Source organism: Anastrepha obliqua, chromosome 3, assembly GCF_027943255.1.
Source record: "Anastrepha obliqua isolate idAnaObli1 chromosome 3, idAnaObli1_1.0, whole genome shotgun sequence".
In the NCBI taxonomy this organism is placed as follows: domain Eukaryota; kingdom Metazoa; phylum Arthropoda; class Insecta; order Diptera; family Tephritidae; genus Anastrepha; species Anastrepha obliqua.
Genome location: NC_072894.1, coordinates 130618648 through 130636255, shown reverse-complemented (window position 1 = coordinate 130636255; position 17608 = coordinate 130618648). Strand labels below are relative to the sequence as shown.

The 17608-nt window shown below is 36.3% G+C and overlaps 1 protein-coding gene across 10 annotated transcripts in view; it reads right to left on the bottom strand.

Moving 5' to 3' along the window:
* Positions 1-991: 991 nt before the first annotated feature.
* LOC129241174 (MOB kinase activator-like 2) overlaps positions 992-17608 on the bottom strand; it is a 117294-nt gene continuing 100677 nt past the window's right edge. For 9 of the 10 annotated variants that reach the window (XM_054877370.1, XM_054877371.1, XM_054877372.1 and 6 more), the window contains 3 exons: positions 5548-5708; positions 3060-3156; positions 992-2960 (listed from right to left, as the gene is read on the bottom strand). In XM_054877370.1, coding sequence (XP_054733345.1) covers positions 1790-2960; positions 3060-3156; positions 5548-5708 — 1429 coding nt within the window. In that variant the 3' untranslated portion in view covers positions 992-1789. Of the gene's footprint in view, positions 2961-3059; positions 3157-5547; positions 5709-10471; positions 11411-17608 lie in introns of those variants that run through there. The other variant, XM_054877376.1, reaches the window with a different exon arrangement.

Here is a 17608-nt window from a genome sequence, read left to right as displayed (position 1 = left end):
TTTGTTTTGCTACGCGTTCCTTAATAGTTTTTCCCGGCGCGCATTTAATTTTCGTAAAATTTTCGCCCTACCAAGTCAATGCCACAGGTGAACCTGAATTGGCTTAACCCCTTCAGACCTGAATTATTGTTAATGGATAATAAAATTATTTTTTTACTAATTATTAGTAAGAAGGACATCATAAAAACAAATGTGTGAAAAATCATACATATTTATTAAGTTTTCCGAATTTTTCGGCATGTGCACAATTATCCACATTAGGTCCCAAATGTTGTCGACAAAATAAAATAAAAATATTATAAGGCTTTAAACATTATGTGCATAATTCTGCACATGAGGTCCGAAGGGGTTAAAGATTTAAAAAGAGTCCGTTTTATTATTTTATTTTTTTTATTTTGAAAATCAGAACAAACCAAAAATAGTGACAAATTCACGCCTGCTTCTGCACCAGGGCATGGGAACTTCTATTTAAAAAGCTTCAGAAATATTAGTACACTTTTTTAGACATTTTCAAGTTTTTAAATATTTTCCAAATATCTCAAGTTTATTTTTATCACAAATTTAACGTATTTTTATGTAAAACAAAAACCACCAACGCCTGCGCATGCATAAGTAAACGTGAATGGGTCTAATGATATAAACAAAACTTTGAATGGCTAACCGCAGGTTGCGTTTTCTCAGTCCCACTTCACTATCTTCACTTTTCATTTCAAAACAAAACAAAATAAAAACAGCCAAGCCGGCTCAGCTTCGTCCCAACCCTAAAGCGTTGCGGTTCTAAAATATTACAGTTAGCTTCAAGTGATGCATCAGAACATCAAAGAGGGGTGTGCTAGGTTAAAAGTGATTGGGTGTGTCAATAAGTGGTTGGCTGCTCAAAGATTTTTATCTCTAGTTTTCTAAAATGTTCGTGATTTGTATTTCTTTTTGTCAAGTAAGTGATTTTGCTTTTTTGCTTGTACAGTGCATAATAATGCTAATAATCTTTGCCTACTTCTTAGCACATTTTACTATACTTTATTTATTTTCTTTTAGGTTTGTTTCAATATGTTTGTGAGTTCCATTTAGTGTTTGCTTTGTTCTAAGTTTTTTGTGTTTGTTTGTTGGTGTGACACCAGATACAGACACAATTACAATCATCAATATAATTTTGTTATTTTTGCATTTTATACGTTTAATATTTATTATTATGTTTTTCATCTTTTCTTTTCTTTTCTTCAAACATTTTAGATTTTAAATTTTAGGTTTTCATTTTTCTTTGCTTCTTTTGTATTCTTACTTTTTAATTAACACTACTCTATATATTGTAAATATAAAGCAATAAGCGTCATACATCCTTTGCGGCCGCAACGGCAACACTTTTAACATCGTTATCTTTATCATCTTTGTTTTCATTATATTTAGCTTTGTCTTCAATTTCAACTTCTACCTCAACATCTCCCTCTTCGTCTTCATCTTCATCTTCGGCTTCAGCTTCGACGTCAACATTAGCGGCGTAATTCTCGTGCACATCGTCGTTTCGTCCAAGTCCTACGCTAAGGGCAACAGCAGCGGCAATGGGTGCGGCAACATCGGCGGTGTGGTTGACAACAACGGCGGCAGCGGTGGCGGCAGCAATAACAGTAGCGCTTGCTTTAGCTTTAACGGCTGCAGAGGCAGTAGCTTCTGTCGCCGATTTAGGATAACCAACAGCATTCACATCAACTATTTCGATGGTCTCATCAACGACATCAATTGCATTCGAATTTGTTATTGCTATTGTTGATTTTGTTGCATTTGCTTTTGGCAACTATGCCGTTGTTGTTGTTGTTGCTGTGCTGGCATTCGTTGCTGATGCCGCAGCAGCTGCAACTGAGGCGTTGACGGTGTTCGCATGCGGTGCATTGCTCGCATTGCACTGTATGAGGCCACTGTGCTGTTGGTGCTGTTGTTGCTGCTGCGTAAAATGATGCGCCACCTGCTGCTGCGCCGCGTGATGATGTGCATGTGGGTGCTGGTGATGGTGATGGTGGTGATGATGGTGATTATTATTGAAATTCAAGTGCAGAGCTCCCGCGCCGCCATTATTGCAGTTCATTGCTAATACTGCCGCCCCCGGGCCCGCTCCTGCACCACCTACCTCAGCATTTTGTTGTGGCAGCGCCGAGGTGCAGTAGCGTGTCGCCGTTTCGCCGAATTCGCCGCTGCTCAAGTCGCCCAATATGCCACCAATAAGGCCACCACCGCCGCCAAAAACAACCGCTGCTGCTGACGCATGCGTATTGTTCGTTTGCTTCACGTGCGCCTCCGGTTGTGTGCAAATGGGCGGCGCTCCCGCATCGCCATCGATGACCGTTGTGCCCGTCGTTAACGTTGCTGACTGCTGCTGCTGCTGTTGCAGTAAATTGACATCCTCTACTCCCGAATGCTGCTGCTGCGAGTGGGCGTATGTTGTTGCCGTAGTCGCGCCGCTGCCGACACCGCTGCTGCTGCTGCTGCTATTCGCTATACCACTATCAGTTGTGGAGCTACTGCCGCCACCACCACCGCCGCCGCCACTACTGCTGCCACCATCCGTCGTGGCTGTAATTGTGGACGAAGCAAGCGAGCTCTGGCCATCGTCAGTGAGGCGTAACGCCACCTCCAGATCGCGCAATACGTCCGTCTCCTTCTCATCGATCAGTGTGAAGCGTCGATGCAGAGCGGTTAGGTGCGCAAATGTCAAATTTAAGTGGGTGTGCAGTCCCAGCAGCGCAATTTCTCGGAAATGCGCCGCATAGAGATGAGCTATCACATGAAATTGCAAGCGTAGTATTTTGCGGGCAATCGATTCAAACGAACTTGGAAATTCGTTGGCATATTTGGTTGGGAATATCGACTCGTCGCTGACTGTCTTTTGCGTGAAGGTCATCACATAGTCGATGTATTGGGGAGCGGCGACGCGCGTCTTCTTGCCTTTCTCATCGAACCATAAGTACGTTCTGCGGGTGGGAGAAAAAAGAGAAAATAACATTAAATAAATATTCAGACGAAAAATGCCTGTCTGATATTGTAGAAAGCAGTGCGAGTTCTTTGCATACCTGTTGCCTGGCCCGGTCATATCCGGACAACCAGATGGCGTACAAAATTCACTAATAGTTCCATATACCAAATTTACATGCTCGAATAGAGCCAGAGCTGCAATGGTAATAAAGAGAAAATATATTTTATTTTGAGATGCATGGCGTGTAGAAATAATTACAAACATTGAAAATTTAGTAAAAATTATTATAACTGTGTAACATTTTTGCTATTCTGTAAAGCGTGAAACAGTGATCGACGGTCAATGGCGCAGTTCTGATCATTGCATAAAATTACAAGCAAAACAGTCTTCATCTTCTTTTTTTGACAGGCACCGTGTGACAGGTGTGTTATGTTGTGAGTGCCCTGGTCTTTGTGCTTGAGCGCATTGGAGAGGTTGCTAGGCCAAATTTAGAATCTTAAGGTAACAATAAAAACAATAGAATATCGACAAAAAAATACAAAATAATATCTTTGACTTAATAGGTCTATGAATAAGTTCGTGCGGTTTTTTTTCGAAATTTGAATTTCGGATCATTCCCATGGCTTTTAAACGTTTGGAAATGGTTGATTGATCAACTCCCAAAGTTTTTGCAACCTCTTCTTGCGTTTGAGCCGGATCTTGATCGAGCAATTCCTCCAATTCGGTATCCATGAACTTTGGCGGCGCGGCCAAAATCACCACTTTTAAAGCGTGCAAACCACTTCTGGCACGTTCGCTCAGCTAGAGCATGCTCACCATAAACTTCCACCAAGATACGATGACTTTCGGCTGCTTTTTTCTTCATATTAATTAGAAAATTTATAATAACAAATATTTTTAATAGATTTCTTAGCTATAATATTGAGAAGTATCTAAATTTGTACGATATTTTATAGACGAGTTTCAATGAAATTTAATGATTTTTTATTCAAATTCATTGCAACAGAAAAGAGCGTTCTGCAATCAGGTGATTTGAGCGGTTGGCATTTTTAAGTGTTTTTACTTACGGATCTGTACAATGGTTCTGAGCGCTGGTGAACGATTGATTATTACAACAAATTTTGCGGCAAGAAATCAATTATGTTTGTAGATTTATAATAATTTATATAATAATGATAATAAATATTTGCTCTTCAATCCTAATAAAAATTATTTTTGCACATTTTATTGTATTTGAAAAAAAAAAAATAGCTAATGTTTGGACTATTCTTTGTGTATGCATTTTACAACAGTAAATAGACATTTGCACATCAAAACCGATTTTATGGCAAAAATGAAGATAACGATTATTATGTGCCCTAAAACAGTAAAGCTTCAGCCCAATGCGCTCCAGAAATCGTTAATTTTGCGTTTATTTAAAGCATTGAATTTTGTTTCCATATAAAGGTGACAAGGTGCCTCCCCGCAAAGTAAAATTTTCGATGCATTTGAACTTTAAATTAAATTCGCCAGCTAAATAGTTGCGCGTCTATGTCACGCAAAATGTGTAAGTCTTTGTTCAAGATCGAGAAGTGATCGTGACATCATGCGTGTAAACTGGCATCTGTTTGTAATATGTAAATTAAAAACGCAATTCCTCTAACTCATTTAATAACAATAATGGGCCGCCATCAGCACGAATGATGTATGCGATGGGATGGCAACCGCCGATAATGACGGATGGTTAAACACAAAATGCTGTGATTGCTTGCTATCGGGTGATGTAACCACAAATAGTAGGGTGGAACTAATATTCACAACAGGCAGATAAAATATAAATGCTAAAAATATTTGCTTCCAACAAAAGCAGTATTATTTTATTGTCAACGTATGACATAATAGATCATCATACCACCTTGATCAAAAAGATCCCGCGACTACCGCCAGGTGACGCTCTAAGTCAATTGATTTGAGTTTTGTTTTTCACAAATTTAAATCCGAAAGTGAAAGAAATTAACAAGAAATTTATGCAAATTAACAATCAGAAAGCTGGCAGAGAGCTTGAGCATTGCTTATGGATTCGTTCAGGTCATTGTAGTCAATGATTTGTAAAGTTGATCCCAAAAGACAGGTCCTTTCATGAAAAAAGTAACTACGTTGATATCGCCAAAGACATGATTTCCAAGGCTGAATCCGACCCAACCTTCATCAAACGCAGCATTACTCTATCAAAGACCGAGCAATCTTTACCTACCTAAAGTAGAGGCGTGATGGTTGCCTTTGGGAAAATATTTTGAAGCCAAATTGCGATACCGAGCAAGATTGCTAAGCAAATTTTTTATACTCTTGCGATGTTTGTTCAGATTTCCAATTAACAATAGTAGCACTTTGGCCACAAAAACTGGATTATAAAACTATTTTTACTAACTCAAGTGACTAAGTGAATGCGTCACTTATTTATTAAAGATTTTTATTGCCTAATCGAATGTTTGATATTCCACTTAAGCGGTTATTGCTTGTGACTAGCGATGTTTTAACCTTTGAAAAGATTTCGTAATTTGTTTATTTCTTAACTACTTATTTCAAATTTCTACTTGAGCACTTACTATGTGACGCCAGCCATTCGTTATAGTCCAAGCCAGCTGGAAGATCCACTAAGGCTTTGAGATCGGCTTCAGGTAGCTTACGTTCTAAAACGCTTTCCTCCAAATATAATTTGGTATCTGTTGAATTTTGATCACCATCGCGCTCCTTACGACGCGCTTTTCTGTAATAAACAAATAAAACAAAATGCATCTAATTAGTAAAAAGTTGAGAAAGGGCAGGAAGTACCCACTTGAGTACAAGAACAAATTTGATAAGTGAACACAAATGTAAGCACGCCAACAGATTACACTAGTTTGCAATTTTTTTTTTTTACAATAATTTTATTTATTTCAAAAAATTTTAAAAATGTTTCTATAGATTTTATTTATGTTGTTTTTTTTTTGTTAGTTTAATTTATATACTTTTTAAATTTTTTAATCATTTTTTTTCTTAATTTTTGTTCATTATTTTTTTTAGTTATTCATTTTACTATTTAATAAGTATTTAATTGTTGCTGATCGGAGGTGGCGAGTGGAAACTACTTGCGTTACGACCAGACAAATCTGGCCATCCTACAATCTGAAACAGACAAAAACCCTTATAAGCCTTTCGAAACACGAACTAAGGCATATAATATCTCTTATCACCGGCCACTGCCTTTTGGGCACTCACGCACGTCGGCTCGGGGTTCCTCAAAACGACCTGTGCAGATACTGCGAGGACGAAGATGAGGAAGTATCGAGCAGACATTTGCTGTGCAGTTGTCCCGGTCTAGCCAGAAGTCGACTCGTTCTTCTAGGCTCTCCAACAATTGACAATCTTTCAGTACTCTCGAACCTGAAAATCGAATCTCTCATATAACATAATGAGCTCTAGGGCAACACAACGGACCCAACTTGTGGTCTATGTGGCACTCCGATGCGGGGTCACCCTTAAACCAACCAACCAACCAACCAATTGTTTATTTTGCACATTTTTTAATGTTTCATTTTATTTTTATAATTTTTATTTATTTTATTTAATTTTTAAAATTTTTTAATTTTTTTTAACTTTTTTTTTACTTTCATTTATTTTTTAATTTTTATAATTCTTTTAAATTGTTTTTATTTATTAACTTTTTATTTATTTTGCTAATTTTTTATTTTTCGTTTTATTTAATTTTTTTATTTATTTTTTTAAATTCCTTTATTTAATTTTTTATTTCTCTATTGTAATTTTGTTTTTTTTAATATTTTTTTCTAAATATTTTTTTTTAATATTTTTATTTTTGAATTTTTTGTATGCATTTTTTATTTAATTTAATTTAATTTCATTTTTTTTAATTTAATTTAATTTTTTTTTATTTGATTAAATTTTTTTTTTACTTTTTTTATTAATTGTTTTTATTTATTTTTTAATTTTTTTCTTTTCCTAGTTTTTTTTATTTTTTTTTTTATTTTTTAATTCTTTTTCGTTTTCTAGTTTTTTTTATATTTACCCATATGTGGGCTACAAAAAGTGAATATTTTGCGATGAAATTCAGCCAGGACTGAGTTCTATCATCCAGAAGCACACTCAGAAAATGTTGTAAAATTCCAAATAGTTTTTCTTTTATTAACTATCGAAGTTTTTTGCAGCGCTTGAATAATTATCACATTTCTCGTAAAGTAAGTATCCGATTTAATTTAATTTTTCTTATTTAATTTAATTTTTTTTTTACTTTTTTTTATTTAATTTAATTTTTTTTTTTTTAATTTTTTTATAAATGTTTTTTTTATTTATTTTTTAATTTTTTTTTTCTTTTTCTAGTTTTTTTTATATTTTATTTCTTTATTTAATTATTATTTTATTTGTTTTATTTGTGACAATTATTTCAAAAATTGCATTTTGTGCTAATATTTCGATGACGTTCCTTTAGAAATAATGAAATGTGAGTAACCTCAAAATAGGCTGAAAAATCCAGGTTTTTGTTTTTCGAAGTATAATTCTTCTGTTAACTAGTATTAACATTTAAGCCAATAAATCAAGTACGAACACATTTTTTTACATTATCATGGCAGGCTAATCGATATGGAACCATTTACCGTGATAATTACTTTATAGAAACTAAAGTTTAATCTAATTTTCACCATCATTTTATTGATTCTAATGAAAATATATACATTTATTATTAAAACTTTAAACCCACCACACCTGGCACTTGTTAGCTTTCCAAACGCATAACATAGCGATAAGCAATTATCTATGCGCGACATTTTCACAGTCATCAATTTTGCTAAAGTATATTATTTTTTCATTAACAAACGCCTATAGGCGCAGGTGATTGCGGTTGCTAAAAGTGGAGTACTTTTTTTGAAATCCAACATTTCACAGCAAGAAAAAACGTATGAATGAAGTCCATTTACCTTTCTGCCAACCACTTAGGCAAACACAATTTGAGGTGAACAAATATCAGACAGGTTTATAATTTTTTTAAGTTTTTTATAAGCTGATAAGTAAACAAAACTTCTTCATTTTGCGAGTATATAAGAAGTGGTCACTTGTTTTGGAAAATTTTTAGAGGAATCAAGTATTTGATTAGAAGTGTGCTAAATCGCGATTATTGCTAAACATAAATTGGAAACGATTTTTTATCAATAAATTAACTAAATCCAGTTCTTTGATTTATGATCTATAATTTTTTTGTTTTTATGATAAATTTTGCCCAGACATCGATCTATCAAATATTAAGGAGGTAAAGAATGGAGAACAGCGACCGAAAATGTTTTCCACCTGGTTTTTAAAGGCTCAATCAGATTTTGTTTTTCAACAGCAGACTACGAAAAACGATGTTCTGCTAAAAGGATTCAAAGATGCACGAAGAAAACTATGATGCCCGAGAACGCAGTGAAAATACCAAATTCAGAAGCAGCTTTCTTCACACACAGTACGAATAACTCTCCAAAGGAGCGAACATCTGGCGAAGTATAGGGTGGGCCATGTAAAATTTGTTTTTTGAATCGGCTATAATAAAAAAAAACTTTTAAACCTTTTGTTTTTTATTTTGAAGATTGAACATTGCCATTTATGAATGAAAACTAATATCGTTCAAATGACTGCCACGACTGGCTTTACAGTAGGCCATTCGATCAAAGCAATTTTTAAGCACATTTTCGATTGTTTGGGCTCCAATTTCATGAATGGCAACTTCGATTTCGTGTTTTAAAGCATCTATCGTCTCTGGATGGTTCGCATAGCATTTGTACTTAACGGCTCCCCACAAAAAAATAATCCAACGGGCTTAAATCACAGTTCCGAGGCGGCCAATTGATATCGCAATTTCGGCTGATTATTTGGTTTTCAAAAAAGGTAGCCAAAAGTTCGAGTTTAACTTTGGCAGTGTGACAAGTTGCACCATACTGTTGAAACCAAACGTCGTCCATGTCATCCTGTTCAATTTTTGGAAACAAAAACTCGTTGAGCATGTCACGGTAAAGCTCGCCATTTACTGTAACCGCGGCTCCTCGCTCATTTTCGAAAAAAATGGCCCGATGATGCCGCCAGACCAAAAACCGCACCAAACAATGACTCGTTGGGGATGCATTTGCTTTTCTACAGTAACGTGTGGATTTTCTAAGCCCCAAATCCGACAATTTTGCTTATTGACGTAGCCACCGATGTGAAAATCAGAAAAGAAGAAGAAGACTCACCAATTTGGAAATAGGTTTTTAATATTTCCCAATTTTGTTCAAGCGTATAGCGTCCCATTTCGTAAATGTCAAACCTTTAAGTAAATTATGAACACATTTGTCATTTGTGTCACCATTCTCAAAAAAATAGGTGGTTCAAAAAGTAAACGCTATATGGTCCACCCTGTATTTTCCTCCTTCGTCAAAAATGATAAGCGACTGTAGAGCAACACATGATGTCACTTCAAGCACCATTGCACTGAACAGTTTAAGGCAGCTTTTAAAAGCCTTTGCAATAATAGCAATGCCATATTACAAATGGATCGCAGCAATTCTGACAAAATATATTAGTAGAGCTAAGCAATTGGCTTGTTTCGAAATTCCTACTCCATAAGTCAGAAGAAGCATGTTAATTTGTATATTAGGTACTTGAAAAAGTTACAGATCGAGGCAAGCAGGGTACCCTAAAGGGAGAGGACGGCTTTTACACACAAAAGAAAATATGTATGAAATATATGAAAAGAACCAGCTTCGTGCCAAATAATTCAGTCCTCTCACCCAGAAAATAAATCGTATCCGAGCCACCTCAGGTGTATTACTTTCATTCACCTACACGATTTTCTTCAATTTTCACCAAGTTTATAAAACGAATAATAGGTTTTATGTGTGTTTATAAACCATATGGCCTTTAAGTGAGATAACCTTCAATAGCCTCTCCAGAAACTAAGCTAACTGCGCCACGAAAGCAAATGCCCCTTCGCAATCAAACTCAAATAAATATATTTTGCTGTCTCTGCACTCAATAAATAAAGATTAGTACACTCAGCAACAAACACTAAGACATATATTTCGCATATTACTTCCCCACTTCCCCTCTTTAGCCATCCTACTCTCGAATTATTTATATTCGAATCTAACAACCACTCCCTTTTGTGAATGCCCTTTTTCCTATATAATCAAAAGGCACTCAAATGGTGCACAGATGCACCTAGAAATGCTTAAAGTAGGTGGAATATTTCAATCATAAAAGTATGAAAACGAAACACGCAATTTTGTATGCTGCTCCTTCTTTTAGATAAGCGTTCTAATACCCACCTTTTGGCAGATTTTCGCGCGCGTAGAGTACGAAATATTTTACGCTTTTAGAAAGTTGTCCTAATTTCAAAAAAAAAAAAATTGTATTTACAATTTAAAACACGAAGGTCTGACCAGCCTCATTCGCCAGGAAATGGGAAGTGCGCCCATAAACCTTAATTTTTCTAATATTCCTATCACTTCATTAAATCGCTAAACTCACCCAGCTACGCAGAGTATTGTTTCGACCGAATCATGTGCGTATCTATAAATGCTGCCGATGGTCTCACCGATTTTCATCGGTATCTCCGTAACCTGCCACATAAAACGCACCGTCTTCCACAGACATTTAACCACAAACGAACTGGCTGCGTTGGCAGGACTTTTATGTTGAGTAACACCTTTTCGCGCTGTGCTCGATGAAGACGACGGTCTTGGTGCTGCTGCCTTTGTTGCTGCAGCAACTGCTGCCGATGTCTCCGAGAGTGCTGAGGAGTAAGTTGATGAGGAAAAGGATGATTTGGCACTACTTCCGCTGCTATCACTGCTGGAGTTATGTGTCCAATGCGCGGTGAAAGTGGTGACAGCTGGATTGAATGTTACCGTTGACGTGGCGCCACAGCTAGTGGTAGGCACAGAGGCGGCGTAAGAGTGAGTGGGAGCAAAAGTTGAAGTGCCAATCGGTGTTGTTTGTGCGCTGGTGGCACTTGGCACCACTGATGGTGGTGATGATAGTGACGGTGTTGAAAGTGTTGTGTGTGCCGCCGAATTTTCAGCGAAATCTGTCGGTATTGTGCTTGTAGATGCAGTAATAGCCCGGTGAAGTGAAGTGGCGGTTTCATCGGAGGTCTTACTGTTGGCCGAGGCGAAACTCATCGATGCGAATTTAAGTTTATTGAAAAAGTAAGCTTTTTTTATTTGGCACTCAAGGTGGTGATATTCTTTTATTTTATATTTCGCAGCTTGTAACCATTTATTTACGCTTGTAAATACATTTTTTTTAATACTTTTTGGTGTTTCTTACATTTTAAAGTTTTATTTTTAATTTCTTGTGGCACTTTTTTAAATTATATTATGTACTAAATATTTTACAACGCATTTCAACTTTTTTTATTTGCTTAAAATGTGCAAAAATCTTTGGTGGGTAGTATCGCCAGCTGTGCTGCAATAAAATTTTTATTTAAAAAAACATATTCGTCATAATTTCAGTTCACTGTTTGTGGAAGCATTGCCTTGAAAACAACTTCCTCTCAATTCACTAAAATTTCACACGCGCGCTTCCATGGGTTGTACAAATCCACACACATATACGTATAAGTCCAAATTTAAACACCAAATTTTCGCTTCTTTTTTTCGGTAAACTTTAGACCCAAATTTTATTTAATCATGCCTCTTTGCACTTACGCTATTAACTAAAACGCTCAAATAAAATTCAAATACAAAAGCAGTAAAGTTAGAGAAAAAACGAAGAACGAGCATTTCTTATCTGAATCAAAGCCATAAAAAAGCACCGCGAGTTGTCGCAAGTAATGAGTAACGAGCGTCATGGGCCGAGGGCCACTGTTTTCCTCAGGGGGTGATTACTTTAAACGAACTATTATGTACAGGTTAGTTGGCAGGTTCGTCGCGCACTGAATGAGTGGCGCAATTCGAGCGCTCATTGAGGCCTACTCCAGTCTTCCCCATTGATAATAAAAGTTGTGGTGATGGGTGGAGCATTTCGCATACACTACACTATCAGCGACCGTTATGCCCCTAACAGGATAGTAGGGGAAGGAAGGTAGAGAATCGGTGCCGAATGTGGGAAAGCGCACAATCATGCCCATCAATAACTCATACAACATAACACACACACACGCAGTGACATAGTCGCATTGCTAGTTACTAAACGGTAGCTACGATACACAACAACTACGTGCGTTGTACTACATGGCGTATGTGTAATATTTTTACGTTTGAAAACCATTTTTTCTTGCTTGCCTGCGGTTTGAGTCGAATGTAGCGTGGTCGGTCATCGCCAATCCGCGCTGCCAGCGCACAAAGTTCCTCCACGTCTGACCGTGAATGTACGATAGAGTGTTTGTGTGGCCATGCCAACGAGTGATATTGACACACCGTCAACTTTAATAGTAGTGAATAGTAGGCAACCATAAGTGCTACAATTACCCAAAAAACAAAGCGAAAAAGGAGGAAAAAACAAAAGCCAACTAGCAAACAAAACGCACTCGTAGATACATTCAAATAAACATTAAGACATACATACATATATTTATGTAGCTGTGACTCGAGCAATCGCAAATTTGAATGGCACAGCGAAGAGGCAGCGGCAGTTTCGGTATTACTTTTTGTTTCTTTTTTGTTTTTTGCTGCTTGTTTATCATATCAGCGCAATTATTTGCCTTCGTGGTTTTGCCGATATTTTTGCCATTCTTTGTAATTGTCATGATTATATCTGCCTTTTGTTCTGATAAACTGCCAATAAATCGTCTGTCATTTGCAGCCAATTTCGGTGTAGTACCGACACAAAAACACTTTTGTTTATCAAAAATATGGAGTAGGCAATGTGTAGTGGATAAAATAAAAAGGCACAGTCGTAACTGTAAGGGTTGGTGCATGACCACCATTTGGTCGATTGCGGATTCGACGCCCACTGCCAAGATAAAACATTAAATGATTTAAAAAGGTTTTCCCAAGAGCAGTTGACCCCCGACCGGGAATGCCAAGCAAGCCTCATAGTGAAATCTGCCAAAGTTTCCCTTGACAACCATATTTTCTTTCAAGAAATATCAGTTTTGCGACCTCCTACTTAGCAGAGGAGCCGAGGGAGGCATTGTAGAGTTAAATACTTCTGGATTTTCCAAAAGGGCTTCGAAAAGTCAATTACGAAGCTTTTAAAATTTTCGAAATAAGTTTTTTTAATGCAATGCACTTCAGCTTTTGAAAGTTGGCGGATAAAATACGACGAAATATTTTTCCAGAGGTAGTGGGGAACTGTACTTTGAAAAAATACGCCGTTCCATGTTTGGGGTTGGGTTCAAAAAAAGGTAAACGCGTACAAGCAAAACACGTGCAAAAATTTTGTAGGGTTAAAGAATAAGGTTCCACCGACTTCGTTGGCTGCGTCATGTTGTCCGAATGGATACAAATTCTGCGGGTCTGAAAGTATTGGATGCGGTCTCAGCTGGTGGTAGCAGAGGAAGAAGAAGGCCTCCTTAAACACGGCCAGAATCGCTCAAGCGCCAACAGAGAAGCTTTTTAGGGTGTCACAGCCGTCGCTTCGTAAGGAGGATTTGACTGCACTTTTTAATATGACTGAACTAAAAGGTATGAACTTAAGCGATATTTGGTTTCAGCATAAAGGTAGCCGAAGACTCACAGACCCTCAATCAATCGATAAAATATCGCACTCTAAGTTCAGTAAATGTGTTTTCAGCCATCTTGGCGAGGTCAGTTCAACATATATTTGATGGAAACCTCACTAAAGTCAATGTTATGCAGAATCCAGCAACGATCGAACCTTTGAAGGTAATATCGCCCCTGTCGTTCGTGGGATCGAACCAGATAATCAAACCAAATCGCGCTTCATAGATATGTTTATGTTTCCACTTAATAGACTTAATTTACTAGAAAAATTTACTCTTATACATATCATTTTATATATTTCAAGAATAAGTTGAACCACCCTTGTAACACATACCACTCCCATACCATAACAATTGCTTTATTTAAACTACGAAACTGCGTCAACTTGTCAAAGGTAATTATTCCAGCAAAAGTAGGATTCCCTTGTTTTATGGTACTTTTCCTAGCTCAGCAAAAATTTAATTCAAAATCAAATAAACACAACGTTACGTACATACTTGCATACATTTATAGATAAACATGTAAGATTATTTGGAAGAAATATGTCTTTAGAATTAGCGAGCCACAGACGAGTTGCACGCAAATTTATTGTTCAAATCAAATCCAGCTGTCAGCAAAAATGTAAATAAACATCGGGAGCGAACAAGCACAAAATGCAAATCTTTATTGACTCAAGCAAGGAAATAAAAAACGTTTTAAGCATAAATGTTTACATTACTTTTGCATTTGGAATAAAATATGGCAAAATGTCAATCGGCATGGAATCAACAACATATTGCCGAAATCAACAGAGTTGTGCTAAATAACCAATTTCTCCATTTATACCAATAACAATAAGTGATGGCAAGCCGGCAAAAAAAAAAAAGAAACCATAAAATGTGTTTTGCTTATATGAAGAAGGAAATCTGAAGAAGAAAAGACCTTTTTAAAGCGAGCGTGTAAATTGCGTAGATGACATTTTATACAAATTTAATTTATACATTTTCACAGGTAAATAAATAAAAAAACATAGAAACGAGAATGAAAGTAATTCATGCAAAATTGTATTAAAATCGATATTTATACAATCAATACTGGCAATTGAGGATAGAAAATGGGTTAATAAATGAAGGGTATTTTGAAGAATTGGATTTGGGGTGTGACGGCAAAAAATACGGAAGACTCTTCAAATAATCAGGCATACTTAAATACTTATTTGGCTAAGGTACTTCATGGCATCAAGGATTGTTAGCATTATAGTACCTCTCAATACTTTTCAGACTTTTTAATAAAACTAAGAATTCTGCTGAGGGAAAATGTAAAAATGTCTTTCAACTCAACTCAACTCCCAAAATTTTTTCATTGCCAACCGAGTCAGCGCATTAATTAAATTGTACTCCATAGATAAAGGCAATGATTGGATTTTTTAATGAAGCCTTAGTATACTGAAGAAACTGACTTCCTGTTTTAAGAGAATAACTCTCATTTGTACCACACTTTATATCTGACTCAAAGATTTCCCAACAAACTAGCGAAAGCCAGACAGATTTAGAGAAAATTCCTACTATAGCGGCCGGTGATACTTACTGGTGCCAACCAGTACTCACTTGTTATTTGGAATCCGAAAATAAGCACCAAAAAAAATTTTTTTATTGGTACACTTTTGTTAAAAAGCATAGCAGCTTAACGCCAGAAATTATTGTACGCTCTTATAAAAAATTATGCCTGAGCGATTAAGTTCTGCGGTTCGCACGATCTGTTCCAGCATCAGGTTAGAGAAGTCACACGACAGCAAGTCACCCTGTCTGAAACCTCTTTTGGTATCAAATGGCTCGGAGAAGTCCTTCCCACTTCTGATGAGGCTGCTGCTATTGAACGTCAGAGCTTCATATGAAATAACTATCACAGCAACAACAGACCAATGCAATAGAACTGAATGCTTAAAGTGCAGAAACCATAACAATCATACCGTTAAGCTAGGCTAAGCTAAAGGTAAAAAATGTATGCGCCTATCTGTGCACTCCAGTTTGGTGCGCTACTTTGAGTTTCGTACCGATGATGACATTATTAACACGCCCACGCGCAGTTGAACAAAAGCCACACAGCCATGTACAAAACAAAAAAAATGAATAAATACCCCAGATGATATGATTTTTCCGAAATTGTTGCTTTTTTCTACTCCTTCCTCTCTTTCTTCACCGTTATCGTCTGCACATGCGAGTGTACTTTTTGCCCAACTGGGCCATGAATATTTATTATTTGTTGTAATTTATTCCCTTAACGGTCGTAGGCAACAGCAACGAAACAATAAATACAATTGTGTCACAATGAAAACAACAAAAAAACAATAGCAACTTTAACAATAGTAGTTACAACATAATAAGAGCTAGAGCAGAAATGTAGTTTGTAGGTGTTGAGTTGGATGAAGTGAGGTAAGGTGAGGTGATTTTAGGCGAGTGGAGTATAAGTTGCTCACGAGGAAGCTGAAAGCAGCGCAACAACAGAACAGAGCAACTATTACTAAAGAAATTGTATAGCAATACGTCTGACAGCTGGTGGAGCCAACAGCCTGCCTATCTGCATGCAGGCAGCAAGTATGGATGTATGTATGAATGTATGTGAGGTAATGAGTCAATATTTACTTATACATACATACAACATAGAGCGACTGTGCACAATTTAAACGATATTTACACTGGTGTCTAGAAAGCCGTATTTGCTTTAATGCAGACAATTTTCGTGATAGGATTCTAATTTACTTAAATACCCACTGTAAAGTAAGTAAACTGGGAAAAATTAGGCTACCGCAATAGTAAGGCTGACAGAATATGCTGCTAGTTGGCTTAATTGTTTAATATAAGCATTTATAATTACATTTCATGTAAATAAATAAACAAATATTAATTACTTACTGCCAGCGCCAAAGTAATCCAGAGGGCCAAGAAATATATTTTGAGGTTAACCAAATTTCATTAAAAACCATGAACTTCAAATTGACTTTTACGAATAGAGTTAACTAAAGTGCTGAACAGGAGATTGTGCGCAGGAAGGAAGGCTGAATAATTAAGAACGACACAAATCGATTTTGATAAAAAAAAAATTGGTAATTCTAGTAAGATTTTCTATTAGAAATTGCAAAAATCGATCTTTCAGTGAAGTACAGTCGAAAATTGGAATTTTTGGGCTATTAGAGTTCATTAGCAAAAAAAATTATACCTATCTATGTACAAGGTGGCGCAAAATGAATCACCCTATCGAAAGATTTTCTAATTTGTGCAAATGGCGTCGTACGTCAATCATATTTAACACTCGTGAACAAGATAGTTGCAGTATACAAGCTAAAAAGCAAGCGTGTAAAAGTCAAAATAAATATTTCCATCACTCCAAATGTTGACTTTTTTTTTCAATAATCTAAAAATGCAGTTTTATTACAAACTGTGAAAAACAGATCAATGCTAAATAATTTAACAAGATATAAAAACTTAAAAAAAAATAAACTTATAATTTACTTATTTCGTTTTAATATAGGCAATGTAACATTTCTTAAGGTTTACTAAGAAAAAATTTTTGACAATAGTCTAAAAGTATTAAAAAAAAACATTGGATGATTAATTTTGAATTCGTCTTATTCAGCTTCATTTGTAGTCACAGAAAGTAGAAAATCGACATAAGTCACTACGTGAACTAAAAGCTCTTTGGAAAATCGCAGGCTACTACTTTGAAGATATGGACGTCAAAAAGGAGATTCAAATTAACCCATCAAGTATGTAAATTTATCAATAAGCACTTAAATTCATAGCTACTCCACATAATGACACATAAGTAATTGTCATCTTGCTATCACCCGTAGTTGTTTGTCATAATGAAAACAGAAAGGAAAACAGTAGCAATGCTCAGCATATGGAGACTAATTATTTTTAACTGTGAACAAAATTTTTTTTTGTCTGCCTATTTTCTCTGGCTATACCCGCTCACCTCCTCGGCTTTCCGCGCTTCCCACTCCTACTGCGACAGCATA